The sequence below is a fragment of the Panicum hallii genome, chromosome 6, assembly GCF_002211085.1.
Source record: "Panicum hallii strain FIL2 chromosome 6, PHallii_v3.1, whole genome shotgun sequence".
NCBI classification, from domain to species: domain Eukaryota; kingdom Viridiplantae; phylum Streptophyta; class Magnoliopsida; order Poales; family Poaceae; genus Panicum; species Panicum hallii.
Genome location: NC_038047.1, coordinates 36,900,114 through 36,913,281, shown reverse-complemented (window position 1 = coordinate 36,913,281; position 13,168 = coordinate 36,900,114). Strand labels below are relative to the sequence as shown.

The 13,168-nt window shown below is 40.8% G+C and overlaps 1 protein-coding gene across 1 annotated transcript; it reads right to left on the bottom strand.

The window, feature by feature from the left end:
- Positions 1–2,800: 2,800 nt before the first annotated feature.
- LOC112898264 (protein TANC2-like) lies at positions 2,801–11,504 on the bottom strand. Its single transcript, XM_025966620.1, has 15 exons — positions 11,459–11,504; positions 11,291–11,356; positions 10,587–10,754; positions 10,342–10,473; positions 9,935–10,074; positions 9,040–9,126; positions 8,793–8,921; positions 7,579–7,731; positions 7,092–7,187; positions 6,452–6,619; positions 6,253–6,332; positions 5,837–5,914; positions 5,666–5,694; positions 3,617–3,903; positions 2,801–2,854 (listed from the first exon to the last, which is right to left on the bottom strand). The coding sequence occupies exons 1-15, from the start codon at positions 11,502–11,504 to the stop codon at positions 2,801–2,803; spliced, it is 1,713 nt and encodes a 570-aa protein (XP_025822405.1).
- Between the last annotated feature and the right edge of the window lie 1,664 nt (positions 11,505–13,168).

Sequence of the window (13,168 nt, the reverse complement as noted above, 5' to 3'; positions counted from 1 at the left end):
AGGGTGGAGACGAGGACGGAGACGGCGAAGGCACTCACCCAGTAGCACGCCTCGGACGCCCAATCGACTCTACCCCCACGGACCTGCCATGCCAACGCGGATGGGAACGCCGGCACGCCGCAGCAGAAAACCCACACAAATCCAGCGTTAGAGACCATCCAGGGAGATCGAGGCGGAGGGGAAGGGGGCGAGAAGGGAGTGGGGGTCAGCCGACGGTACCGTCGCCCAGAAGGCTCTCTGGAGCATCACGGCGGAAACGTACACCAGGGCCTGCTTGGCCGCGCCGTCGCCGCGGATGCAGCCCCTGCGGGCCGCGACGTTGGCGACGCTGTAGAGCACCAGCGAGGCCCCGGCGTAACAGGAGACGTCGTAGTAGCCGGAGAGCTCCATGGGAGCAGGGGACCCCCGAGGCTCCAGAAGCTCCTCCGATCCTGCGCGATGGCGGTGGAGGCGGAGCGGCTGGTGCTTCGCTCCCGGGGCGGCGCGCAGAAACAGAGCGCTGGCCTTGCGGAAGGGGAAGCCGAGCGAAGCAGGGGCCGGGGGTTTTGAGGTGGGCCCACCAGTGGGTGACGAAATCTTACCGGGTGCGAGCAAATAGGTGGCTGCTCCAGCTGTAATGAGATTCTTTTGTCCACACCAACTTGATGTACTCAATTTGCTGTGCAAGATTTCTGTGGTTAATGAGGTTATGAGGATACTTGGGCCTCTTTATAACGGCATTTGAAAATTTTATACTTTTGTTTTAAATTTTAATAAAAAGGGGATTTATCTATTATTAATTTATATGTCTCTAAATTAATTTAGGATAGTGAAATTTAGTGTCAGGTTTCCTAAAGATAGTATAGTTTAGATTTGGACCAGTCACGGACTCATGGATTCATTTTTTTATATTACACAGTACAACTCAGACACTAACAACATACGCAGATTTACCTCTATGAATGCACGTACGCAAACCCTACTCCTATGATCATCTTTGAAGATTGAGCCGTCAAATCCTCAAGATTGACGAAGTCATGACAGGCGCCTCACTGTGGATGGGAACGTGGTGTATACAAGGAACATAGCAATTTGTGATTTTGTTGATTGTGTGACAACATAGTTAATGGGACTAACGAGTTTATGAGCTTAAGTTTGTAGGATTCCTAGGTCCTATAGATGGAGTCCAATCCGTATACAAGATGCATAATCATCTAGTGTGGAATCATCCTCAGGCAGCAACACATGCATTGCAGAAAATCTAGTGTGGAATAAAATGGTGTGGTCTAGCGTCTACAAGACCTAATTGACAAAATTGAAGTTCAAAGCTACCACCAAGTAAACAAAAGATGCTTTACTGAAGTACTCAAATCTGTGTCAATAGGACCGGAATCAGTTTTTCCTACGATGATTTAAATAGGATACTGTAACAAACACTAACTGATTGTACAGTAACAATGAAGCAATGTCTGAGAAGATGGTGCTTTTCGGAAATGTGCCCGTCACTTCATCGCAATTACATATAGTCCCAGTTTCATCCATGAATACACTTCTACCCTGATTTCACGAGTCAAGACTATGACCATCAAATTGGATAAAGGGGCAATGATCAAAGCCAAACGAACACAAGAACAGCAACATATGATGGCAAACAGCAGCTCAACTTAAGCTAAAGTCAATATATCATAGCAATTTATTAAAAGAAAACAGCACCCAGTTGGATGATGCACCAATTTAGTTTTAGAATTTTAATGTAATACCACAGTAGGTGACTCCCCTACTGTTTTCTGCTAAAAATAACAGTTTCAGGATAACATCGGTGGTAGCTACTAATATAAGTGAAATTCATTGATCAAAGAGGATTAGAAGTTGGGAGTTCTCAGGTACGGAAGAAATCCAAAAATTCTCCTGTCACTAATGAACACCAAGTGATACAACAAAATACAACTCCACCCTACGGCAAAGATAGTCCAAGATCACCTTTACAGACATAGCATTAACTCAATGCTTGCGTTTCAATGACCATAATTTCTCACTTGTTGCAAGAACCATAATGCATGCTATTTATAAAGGTGAAGAAGACTGCACGATGGGGAAAAAGGTCACTAGCTAAAAAGGAAAATAATACTCCCCATGAGTAATCAATTCATTGCAGAGGAAGCCCTCACTATAAGTAATAAATAAACATAATCTAGAGAACATTTTAAACAGAGTAGAGTTTGGAAATCACTACATAGCAGCAGACCAATGTACGAGCGAGTTGGTCATCATGTGATTTGCTTGTAAAAAATCTTTTTTAAAATAAATTGCTTGTAAAAAAATGACACCAAGTTTTGTGGCCCATAATAGCATACAAATGCTTTACATATATCACAAATGAAATAGGTATATAGAAACTTGACAGGGTGAAAACAAAGGGAATAGTCGCCAAAGCCTGTAAGCACTTTGCATTGGAAGAGTTGTTATTATCAAATGAGACATTTTGGACAGGCATGACTTCTAACTAACGGCTGAGGAATCTCAATACAAAAAATGTCAACTAAAACATTTCGCCAAACAATACATTTTTTCCACGAACTAAATAATTCAAATAAATATTCCACAAGAATTGATATAACAAAATATTTTCTACAAAAGGCTCGAAATTATCATAACTTTTGCTTAATTTGAAAACTAAATTTAGCTTAAGAATTGAAATATGCACAACCAAAACCACCAGGATGAAGTCATAAAGCAAAGGAAGAAAAACTTAGTTTGCACTGTATGGTTCTATACTAGGTATAATGCACGAACCCATAAACCCAGTATGAATTAAGTTGAACTAAATTTTCTGGCAAGACTTTCCCACTGCATATTCTTCATTGAACGCAAAATACTGCATAGCGAAACAGAAATAATGTAACAGAGCAAGTTGTTTCTAGCTCATGTTACTACCAAATTAGCACAAGAACAGATCAACGCTGCTAAATTTCCGCACCAGAACCATGGAACAAAATCTAAATATATGCCATATCAAACAAGGCTCAAATGAACACCAAGTTTCACAACAAGGTCTGCAAATGTATCAAGGAACAGTAAGCAGAAGATGCCAAAGAATAACGTTATGTCCACATCAGTAAGCTGCTAATGATGCCAGAGAGAACAAATGCGCACCTTGGATGATTCATGGGTCATGATATCAATGAAACCCGACAGTTCCGCGCTTCAGCTTTGCATAGGTAGCCCTCAGTTCGATCAGAAGTACTGGGAATTTGACGAAGAAGAACGCAACAGAGTAAAGGAACACTCCAGCGTCAGCAAGCATGTAGCCGACCCTCTCCATCCAGGACGCCTTGGCTGGCACAAGCATGAGCATTACCACACACGGGAGCACGAGCATGCCCGAAACAAAGGAGATACATCGAGGGACCGGACTACGGCGCGCATCCTGACGACCGCGTGCGCCAGTGCTCTCAGAGCGGCGTCCCTGCGTCCCGGGTCCCGTGGCGTCTCCACCCTCACCAATCTGCCATGAGCACCAAAACCCACAAAATTCACAAAACAAAGGCTGAGGAATGGTCACGGAGGAACCACTAGAACAATCGATTAGAGTTAGTCGATGGGAGCGGGGTGAAAGCCTGAAAGTGCGCACCGGTACCTCTCCGGCCTCGGCCATGCGGCTCTCAGGGGACCAGGGGAACAGCACCAGGGAGGCGAAGTGGAGCAGGGCCATCGCGAGAACGGACGCCATGAAGTTCGCCTCCGCGACAGCCGCGGCGCGGGAGTCCAAGCCGCAGGCCCGGCGCACCGCGATGGCGGCGGCGGCGGCGGCGCCGCACGCCCACAGCGCGGCCTGGTAGCAGCAGACGGCGGCGTCGGCGGCCAGCGCGAGGAGCCCGCCGGAGCGGCTGCCCCCGCGCTCCTTCCCCTCGTCGGCGACGGCGCCTGTGGTGGTGCCGTGGGCGCCATGGTTTCAGAAGAGTCCTTGTGGATCGTGAGGGTGGAGTACTGGAAGGTCTGGAGTGGAGTGGAGAAGGAGCGGGGTGGGTTGGTGAGATGAGCGTGAGGCTTGAGCGGAAAGGCCGGGGGCTTGCGCCTTTTCTCGTGTGGGAGAAGAAATTGGTGGGTGCCCGTAGCACCACAAAAACAAAAAAGAAAGGAAACAGTCTAGAGAATTGTTAGATACACCTTATATATTGTACATACTCCCTTCATTCCAAAATTATATACCATTTTAGTAAATCTAGATATATATAGTTCTTCCTCTGTATCTAGATATGGTATTTATCTAGGTATATAACAAAATCTATGTATGTAGATTTGCCAAAGACGATCTACAATTTGAAACAAAGGGGTTGTATTCTTATCACTTGGAGCTTGCTGTATTTTCCTATGAGAAATTAGACCTCCTTTGTGAATCTGCACTGTATTTCTGTATTACCCTAATTGTCATATCAAAATTATGAAGAAAAAATATTTAAATTTTGCAAGTTCTGTGGATTGTTTGAACCAAAGATCGTTATAGTTAGGTTATATCTCACTCCATAGCAATAGTTTTCTTCTTTTATCATTTGATAGTGTTGAATTGGCATTCTGTGGACTATGGATGACTGATGGTGTTAAGTACCCTACATTTTGTAATATGTTTTTGTATCTTTCTATGACTGTTTCATCCTCAAATACCATTATCATATTTACGCAATTCGATTGAGTTAACTTTTGAATCTCATATTTCTCAAAAAAAAAACATTTGAATCTCATGTGTTTGCGCTCAAGGTGCTATAATTGGGGTGCCAATATTCCGTCATTTTTAATTATGCGCATCAACAATCCAATACAGGATATCATTTTTAACTTATCAATAATGATAATAAGGTCATGTGCATCGGTTTGATGGCAACCATCTACAAGTTTTTATGATATTACATAAAGACAACAATCTAGACATCCCATACAATGTTTGTTTATTAGATTGTTTCTCAATATTTTTTATTAACCACATATTAATTGATGATTATATATAGATGATGCATAAAATAGTTGTGTTGGCCATCGTATCTTGTGCTAAAGCCGTCTCTTCATGAATAGACAAACTTTGCCCACTCTCCTCATTCACTCTCTACCACACGTAGGCTAAGAAGTGCTTACTCCTTTCAGTCTTAACTCTTGAGAAATTAATTAGAGAATAGATGAAGCTAGCGGAGATAAAAAAAAATGGCCGCCTTAGCTAGCTGTGTCGTAGGGACAAGTATCAATTTTTTTTTCTGCTGGGGCATGGTGGGAATTCATCGGTTGTACGTTCTCCATGCAAAAAGTACTTGTGCTACTATTTTCTTGCTGCCATCATCGCAGGTATATGTTGTAAAACTTAGTCATTAGTCCCAAATTATTAGCCGTTTTGGCTTTTATAGATATATGAATTTTGCTATACACCACCCCAAACTATGCATCTAGTCAAAATGACTAATAATTTAGGATGGAGGCAATATCTGATAAAATAAAAAATAGCCATCAAGTGACTCATCCGAGAGTATCAATACCACGAAATAATGACGGTGGGCACTTGAACACTATTCCCTAGGCCACCACTGAAACAGCTCTCACGACAGGATATTTTAAATCATACGACAGATGCCACGGAACATAACTGAGCACGGTGCACACCCGTCAGATCAACCAGATAATTTCACGACAATTTAAAGTATACTTGCCACCAGGTACATCTCTTTTTGGCAGCTGCAGTCCACAGAGATTTCCATGTCTAGAAGATAATAAAGTTCATATAATTAAATTTCTTCGATGCCTTAGGGGCCCATGCATTGCGTCCCTAGCTGAAGAAATGTCTCCCAACTTTTCCATACACATGCCCTCCTCTTACACATGCTGGTCGAAGTCAGACGGCCCGCTTCCCTGCTGATCTCCATCACGAGAGGCATCCCTTAATGCCATAGCCTTCCTGCAGAATCCAAATGGATGAAACAAACATACGTCAGCTGTAAGCACAGAACCAATAGGTCATCGTAGAATAAGGCACAAAGATATAATGAAAAATAGAACCACTGTTTAATTTAATCAATTCATGTGCACATTTGAGGTATGCAATCCACCACAGTACTGGGAAGACAGGTGCTCACAAGAGAAGAACAAAAGGATATTGGTATATGGAAAACTAATTTTCTACGACTATGTCTAGATGAGGACATTGAATAAAATTTATTATTGTCCACACAACAGGGCACATTTGATTAGTGTCTTGTAGACAAATTGCCCAAAATGAAATGGGTAGATGATCACCTTAATTCTCTCTCGATCTCTTCATTTCCAGGATCCAACTTCTGCGCATCCAGGAGAGCAATGCAGGCTTGGCTGTTCTCCTAATTAAGACGAAAGATGTAACGGATCCAGTGAATCAGTAATACAAGGCAGCATAACCACATGCAGCTAGAGACTTGGAAGTGAGAGTAAGTGAACTGGTAGCCTGGATGTGTCTCACCCCGAGTAGCGTGTGAGCCGCAGCCTGACGGTAGCAAGCTTTCGCCCAGTCAGGTCGCATCAACCTGCAAATGTAAGCATCTGACAGCGCACCTTCGCCGTCACCCATCCGTAGTCTGCAGAGGCTCCTGTTTGAATATAGTGTCGCATCTGGTTCATGATCTATGGCCTGCATGGTCAAACAAGAAAGGTCAAACGACAATCACATTTATACTACCAAATAGTGTTCAGGTCAGCCAACCTGAGACAGGCAATAATATGACATTCACAATTTCCCCTACATGGACTCGACGTTGGAATCTGCTACTTTGAATAGGTAAAAGTATGTATTTCAGATTGTTCTTAATTAGATACACAGGCTCGAGATGGTTGATTTTAGTTTGTCCATAATCATCTGCTCATACCTGCATCAAAACACAGTAACTTTGAAATAGATGGAACCGTGGCATCATCTTTGCTAAAGAGTTATCTGTGCGCTTTATATTCTTTAGCTGATGCAAATTACGGAAAGAACTAGTTGGCATGCAAGATAGTGCTTTCTTTTTTCCTTTTAGAGAACCAATAATGTCCCAGCTGGTTCCCAATTAACGGAACAGGTTACCTTCTAAGCCTTGCAGATAAGGTTCCAAGACTTACCGAACCATAAATTTTGATGCCGCGTCATAGTCCTTCTGCTTGAATGCGTTACTTGCCAGTGACTTGAGCATAGCTTTCCGCCTTGCAATCTGTCGTTCCTCCTAGACAATTAAAGGGAAAAAGTTTGAGGCAACCCGGCTTCATATTTGAATGATCAAATAAATCATTCGTCTAGGATGATTTTGATAACAAAACAAATCTAACATCTTCATCTCAGTAAAATTCTGTGGATGCTAGCTATTCAGGTTGGAAAGATCTTTCACATGCTTTTGCAATAATGCAAGTGCACATGCACATATTCTGACAGCTCAATGTGTCAAATAGCTCCAGTCTTCATTATCCACAGAAACCCAACGGGAAAAAACTATATGAAAGTCCCAGTTTTACAAGGGACCAAAATCGACAAACAAAGCACAGTGCCACAGCCTATCCGTAGCACCCACTCAAGAAAAAAAATATTATACAAGGGAATGGAAGCTATGAAAAGCATACCAATGGCTTTGCATTTTTCAATTTTGCATGAGAGATTACTCCATCAACACTCCAGTTTGGGACACCTGGAATTGGTGAAGTCAAGGGGAACAACAGTTCAACTTCTTCCATGCAATCCTTCAATGCAGCAAGCTCCACTGGTAACCTACCCAACTGAAACAACATGGGGGGAATGGTCATTTATGTAAAACTTAATGACGTATTTGAACAACCACTACATGATATTGGAACTTATTCCTCCAAATTAGTGAAAAAGAAAAATCTAACTAGGCAAACATATGTGCCCAGTAAATCATAAAATTTACTGCATTCTTGTGCTATTAAAAATTATAGCAATTCATATATCAACTTGGCGAAAAGTCATCCAAAGGATTTCAGCAATAGTTAAGATAACAGGCACAAAAAATTGGTTTGCATCCTGCAGACCTACTTGACATGTCACTATTCTCCATCAGTTATAAAAGAGTAAAGATACACCAACTGATCCAAAATTGCAGCAGGTACAAAGCCTATATTAATGAACTTGTCCATGATACATATACACTCCCTCCTGTGATTTCTATACAAGACACGGTATGACAAAATTTTGCCATTACATTATTCATGATAATTAGTGTCCACAGCATCATGAAGCAATTGAATGTAATTTCAAGAGTCACTTTTGTTGGTAAACATACATACTGTTGATCAAAATTTCAGAGTTTGAACATTTGTAGATGACAAATACCGGTAACTTATAACATGTTTACATCTCAGAATACTACAAAATGCAATTAAAACGTGGACACAATCTTCTTTCACAATCGAACAGCATTAATATAGCTAGGACACCCAAGGACTCTACGGTCGACGATAGTAGATGCAACGTTTCAGACTGACCTGTATATATATAATCTTTAACATATATAAATAACAGACCGTATCCTTTCCCAAAGAACTCAAAATCTAACAGTCAAGAGAAAACAATAATACCCATCTATCGATATATCATATAAAGCTATAAACCAACAGAATGGAAGGTCAAGAATATATCCATATTGCCTAACACACAAGTGCAAATGCCTTGTTAAATCAGCAAAACTCAACACTAAAACTACTCCCCAGCATAACAATAGGAGCTGAATAATACTGATCAGTAATCAAAAGCTTTAAGAAAAGCATCGAATACTGAACAGTAGAATCAGAAGAACATCTAGATCATGTAGAAAACATACATCATCTGGAATATTAGGGTCTGCTCCAGCCTTTAACAGTAACCGGATTTTGTTTGTATAACCTCCCTTCCCTATAGCAACCACTAGAGGTGATGCATAGGAGCCTTCGTTATAAACATCCACACCAGCCTGTGGAAAGGATTGTGCATAAAATTTCTTTTCAAAAAATTAATTAGCACAGATAGTTGCATTAAGCAAAATTGAAGCTTATCAGCAGTTTAACAAATAGAGTCAGGAAACTACTGGCCTCAACCAGTAGCTTCATGCACGTCAATGAATGATTGAGAAGAGCACCCAACAGTGGAGTGTGGATGCCACCAAATATGATGTTTGGCTGAAAGCACAAAATTGTTTATCTCAGTAACTCGGTGAGCAAGGAATCCAATTTTTATAGTTAGGGCAATGCAGCGTAAGTGGAACCAATGAGATAACACAGTCCTACTGTTCTACCTCTAATTAAGGTTAAATTTTTGCATTGGATAGTAGGTATATAATGATGAAGGGTTGAGTTGTCACCAGATAGTAAATATAACAGTCAAACAAAGTTGATTATAACACAGAGTTTTTCGAACAAATACTCCATGGAATAAGCTGAACAATATTGATGTTCAAAATGTTTAAAATATGTTTTTAGATAAGAACATGATAAAAAGAGAAAAAGTAGTTCGTTTCAGAGTGTAGGACACAAACTAAGTTCAAGTTGACATCCAAATTCTTTTAAGAGAGAAGTTCAATTGGATTCAACAAACTGGATCACATTCCATGAAGGCTACTTGGTCATCTAATTAATATAATGTTTAGTTTTCAGTATCCTTAAGGGCTGCCAGGAGTAATGCTCACACCATCCTACAAGGTCTTGGGGTAGTATTGTTTGAACAACTTAGTTTAGTGACATGATTCAGATTCTTTCAATTCTCTCTGATGGCATCATATAAAGTAAATCATCTGTCTAGAGTTATAGACCAAAAAATAGAAGAAAGGATCATGAGATACCATTTAAATGGTAGGCTGGTTGCAACAACCAAGAAACACATATATGCTCGTCAGCTAAAAAGTAGTTGGTGGCCAAGCAAAAGAAATATCTATCTATCCATATTTAAATTTGGAATGAAAAGAAAAAGAAATACAAGACGGATCTGTACATTTGCGTGGTGATCCAACAAAATCTTCACAATCTCGTCCTGCTCATTGATAGCAGCCTCGTAGAGTGGTGTCCCATGACCATAGTCTATGTCAACAGCTATTCCTTTTGAAAGCAGGAACTCAGTTACCTTTGAGCTTCCTGCGATCAAGATGAGTTCATAAGTCATGAGCAATAGAATAAGCAGAGTACATAATAATAGACAACTAGTAGTAACGACCAAGTTGCATGAGTGTGGTGAAGAGCAAACTTAACACTTCCCGCCAGCTATATAACAAAAGCAAACAAGTAATTGAATTATCCACATGAAAATGTCAGAAGCAGATTTATGGTCCAAAGTACAATCATAGAAACATATTTGATAATACAAAATGTAAGTGGTTTGTGCATTTGTGACGAAAGAGTAACCAGTGAATGCAGCATGGTGTAGAACTGTCCCTCCTTTTTCATCTGCTTTTATCAGATCACCGCCATGATCAAGAAAATACTTCACAGTAGAAAGATCACCAGACTGAGCAGAGGCCATGAATGGCGTCACACCTGCATGAAAAGCATATAAGCACAGCTCATAAATCTCATACTACAGCAAGGGCCAATATTACTCATATATGACCGCTGCCAATTTGCAAAGGGGGAAAGAGTAAGTGAAAGACCATCAGCTCCAGTCATATTTGCATCACCCCCAAGTTCCTCCACCAAGTACTTTGAGACCTCTAGATGGCCATAGGATGCTACACAGTGGAGCACCCCATAGCCATGCATCTTAAGAGAAAGAACTGATGCTCGGCCGCCACTTATTTCGCCGAGAGTCTCCACTATGCCTTTGTCCCAAAGCAAACATAAAGACATCATCACATTAGAAAGTGGATAGCCGACAAGTGCTACACAATTTCAAACAAAAACCTCTCTAAGCAATGATTTCCCTTTTGAAAAGAAAAAAAAAACAGCGTAACACAAAATTTAGCGTAGCACATATTGAAAAGAAAAAAAAATAGTGTAACACATATTGAAAGTAATTGACCACCAGGATTTGTTTAGAGTACATGAGTAGAAACTTTCCATTTTGTATAAACAACATCAATATAGGTAACAGATTAGTTTGCACATCTAAATGCTCATCCAAGCTCTATGAAGGCAAGGTTTAATACATGATCCAGTAATGCCAGTCATCTATAGAACCGCCAAAAACTATTTATTTCCAATAAAGGCATGACGGCATAGATGAATGCAGCATGGTAGAAGACCCGCCATCCACAATTTATCCACTAAACGGAATTTTAGCATAGGAGCATGAATTACCCAACAGTCAAACATTTACGGAATGAGATAGATCGATGCGACAAAGAGAAGAAGCAGCCTTTGAGCCGACCGAGGTCGTTATTCATGGTGGCGCTGAACAGCGCGCCCTCATCTGCACGCACATCTACGCAGGAAGCCACAGAGATTACAACCATCAGAAACACAAAGGCATCTCCACACGAGAGCATGAGCGCAGCAGGAATAGTGGTGGAGCTGGATCACATACAGGTGCTGTTGCCGGAGGAACGGCGGTTGATAAAGGGCACTGCCATGGGTCGCCTTGTCACATGACGCCTCCTCCCAAGTCTCCTGTCACGTTTCCAAATCTTTTGGAAACTGGGTGTAAAGCTGGACAGGGCGTTGGTGCACCGGACAGAGCTGGCGCAGGAGTGTCTACTGGGTGTACCAGCACCAACTGGAGGAGCAGATATTAGAGGAGGCTACAGTAGAAGCTTAAAAAATATCTTCTAGATTGCATATCTTTTGATGATCTGATTTCACCAGCGTATTAAATACAATTGAATGTACAATATGTTTTTTTGGCTATGTTGCAATGCCTAGCAATTAATAACAAGTGGACCCCACCTATTATACTCATAATTTTTTTTAAAAAAGGCATGATTTCAATCCAAACTCTGTGTTTTAGCTCCAATTTTTTGTTGTAGAAGTTTAAAACGAAAATATCTTCTAGATCGCATATCTGTTGATGATCTGTTTTCACCATTGTATTAACGACAACTAAATGGACAGTCCAATGTGATTTTTAGCTATGTTTCGATGCCTGGACATTAATAACAAGTGGACCCCACCTATTATACTTATAATTTTTTTAAAAAATGGTATGATTGCAATCCAAACGCTGCGTTTTAGCTCCAAATTTTGGTCGTAGAAGTTTAAAACAAAAATATCTACTAGATCGCATATCCATTGATGATTTGTTTTCACCATCGTATTAAATACAATTAAATGCACAATCCAATCTCTTTTTTTTGGCAATGTTTCAATGCCTGGAAATTAATAACGAGTGGACCCTGTCGGTGTTTTACCGCCATGCCCACCGAGGGATATCTCCGAGGTGGTGAGTTTGTAGGTAGGGTGTCGCCAAGATCAAGACTCGAAGGTGCAAAGGAAGGCAAGGTTTTAGACAGGTTCGGGCCGCTGAGAGCATGATACCCTACGTCCTGTCCGCCCTTATATAGTCTTGGGGACAAACTTACATGGAAGTCCTAGTCGGATACATCCTCTAGAGTCTTACCCCGAGTTTTTCTGGTAGTTCCCTACCGTATCCGACTAGTTTGACTGCTGTAGGAGCAGTTATACTAGGCTATGAGTAGTTACACAGATGTGGGCGCGTGGACCATATTCCAACCTTTATCCAAGAAAAGTATGCCTCGTGTACAGTTTCATGTACCCGGATCTGACAGACCCCACCTATTATACTCATAATTTTAAAATATTGCAATCCAAGCTATGTGTTTTAGCTCCAAATTTCGGTTGTAGAATTTTAAAACAAAAATATCTACTATTTCGCGTATCTTTTGATTATCTGTTTTCACCGTCGTATTAACTACAATTCACATGTACAGTCCAAGATTTTTTTTGCTATATTTCGATGCTTGAAAATTAATGATGAGCGCACCCCACTTGTTAGTCATATTTCTTAAAAAGCAATTGGCATGATTGCAGTCCAAACTCCATATTTTATCTCCAAATTTTGGTTATGGAAGCTTAAGATGAGAATATCTACTAGATCGTGTGTATCTGTTGATGATCTGTTTTCACCATTAGCTACAATTAAATACACAATCCAAGATATTTTTAGGCTCTAATTCAATGCCGGGAAAATTAATGACGAGTCGACCCCACATGTTATACTCATAAATTTTTGAAAAATTGTCATGACTGCAATCCAAATGCCATATTTTAGCTCCATATT

Bases quoted from the DNA above. Each gene is read 5' to 3' on its own strand.
- LOC112898264 (XM_025966620.1), bottom strand. From the start codon at position 11,504: ATGGCAGTGCCCTTTATCAACCGCCGTTCCTCCGGCAACAGCACCT. The intron at 6,620-7,091 runs GTTCGGTAAGTC...TTGACCATGCAG, and splicing joins ACGCGGCATCAAAATTTATG to GCCATAGATCATGAACCAGA. The intron at 3,904-5,665 runs GTATACTTTAAA...GCACCACCACAG, and splicing joins AGAGATGTACCTGGTGGCAA to GCGCCGTCGCCGACGAGGGG.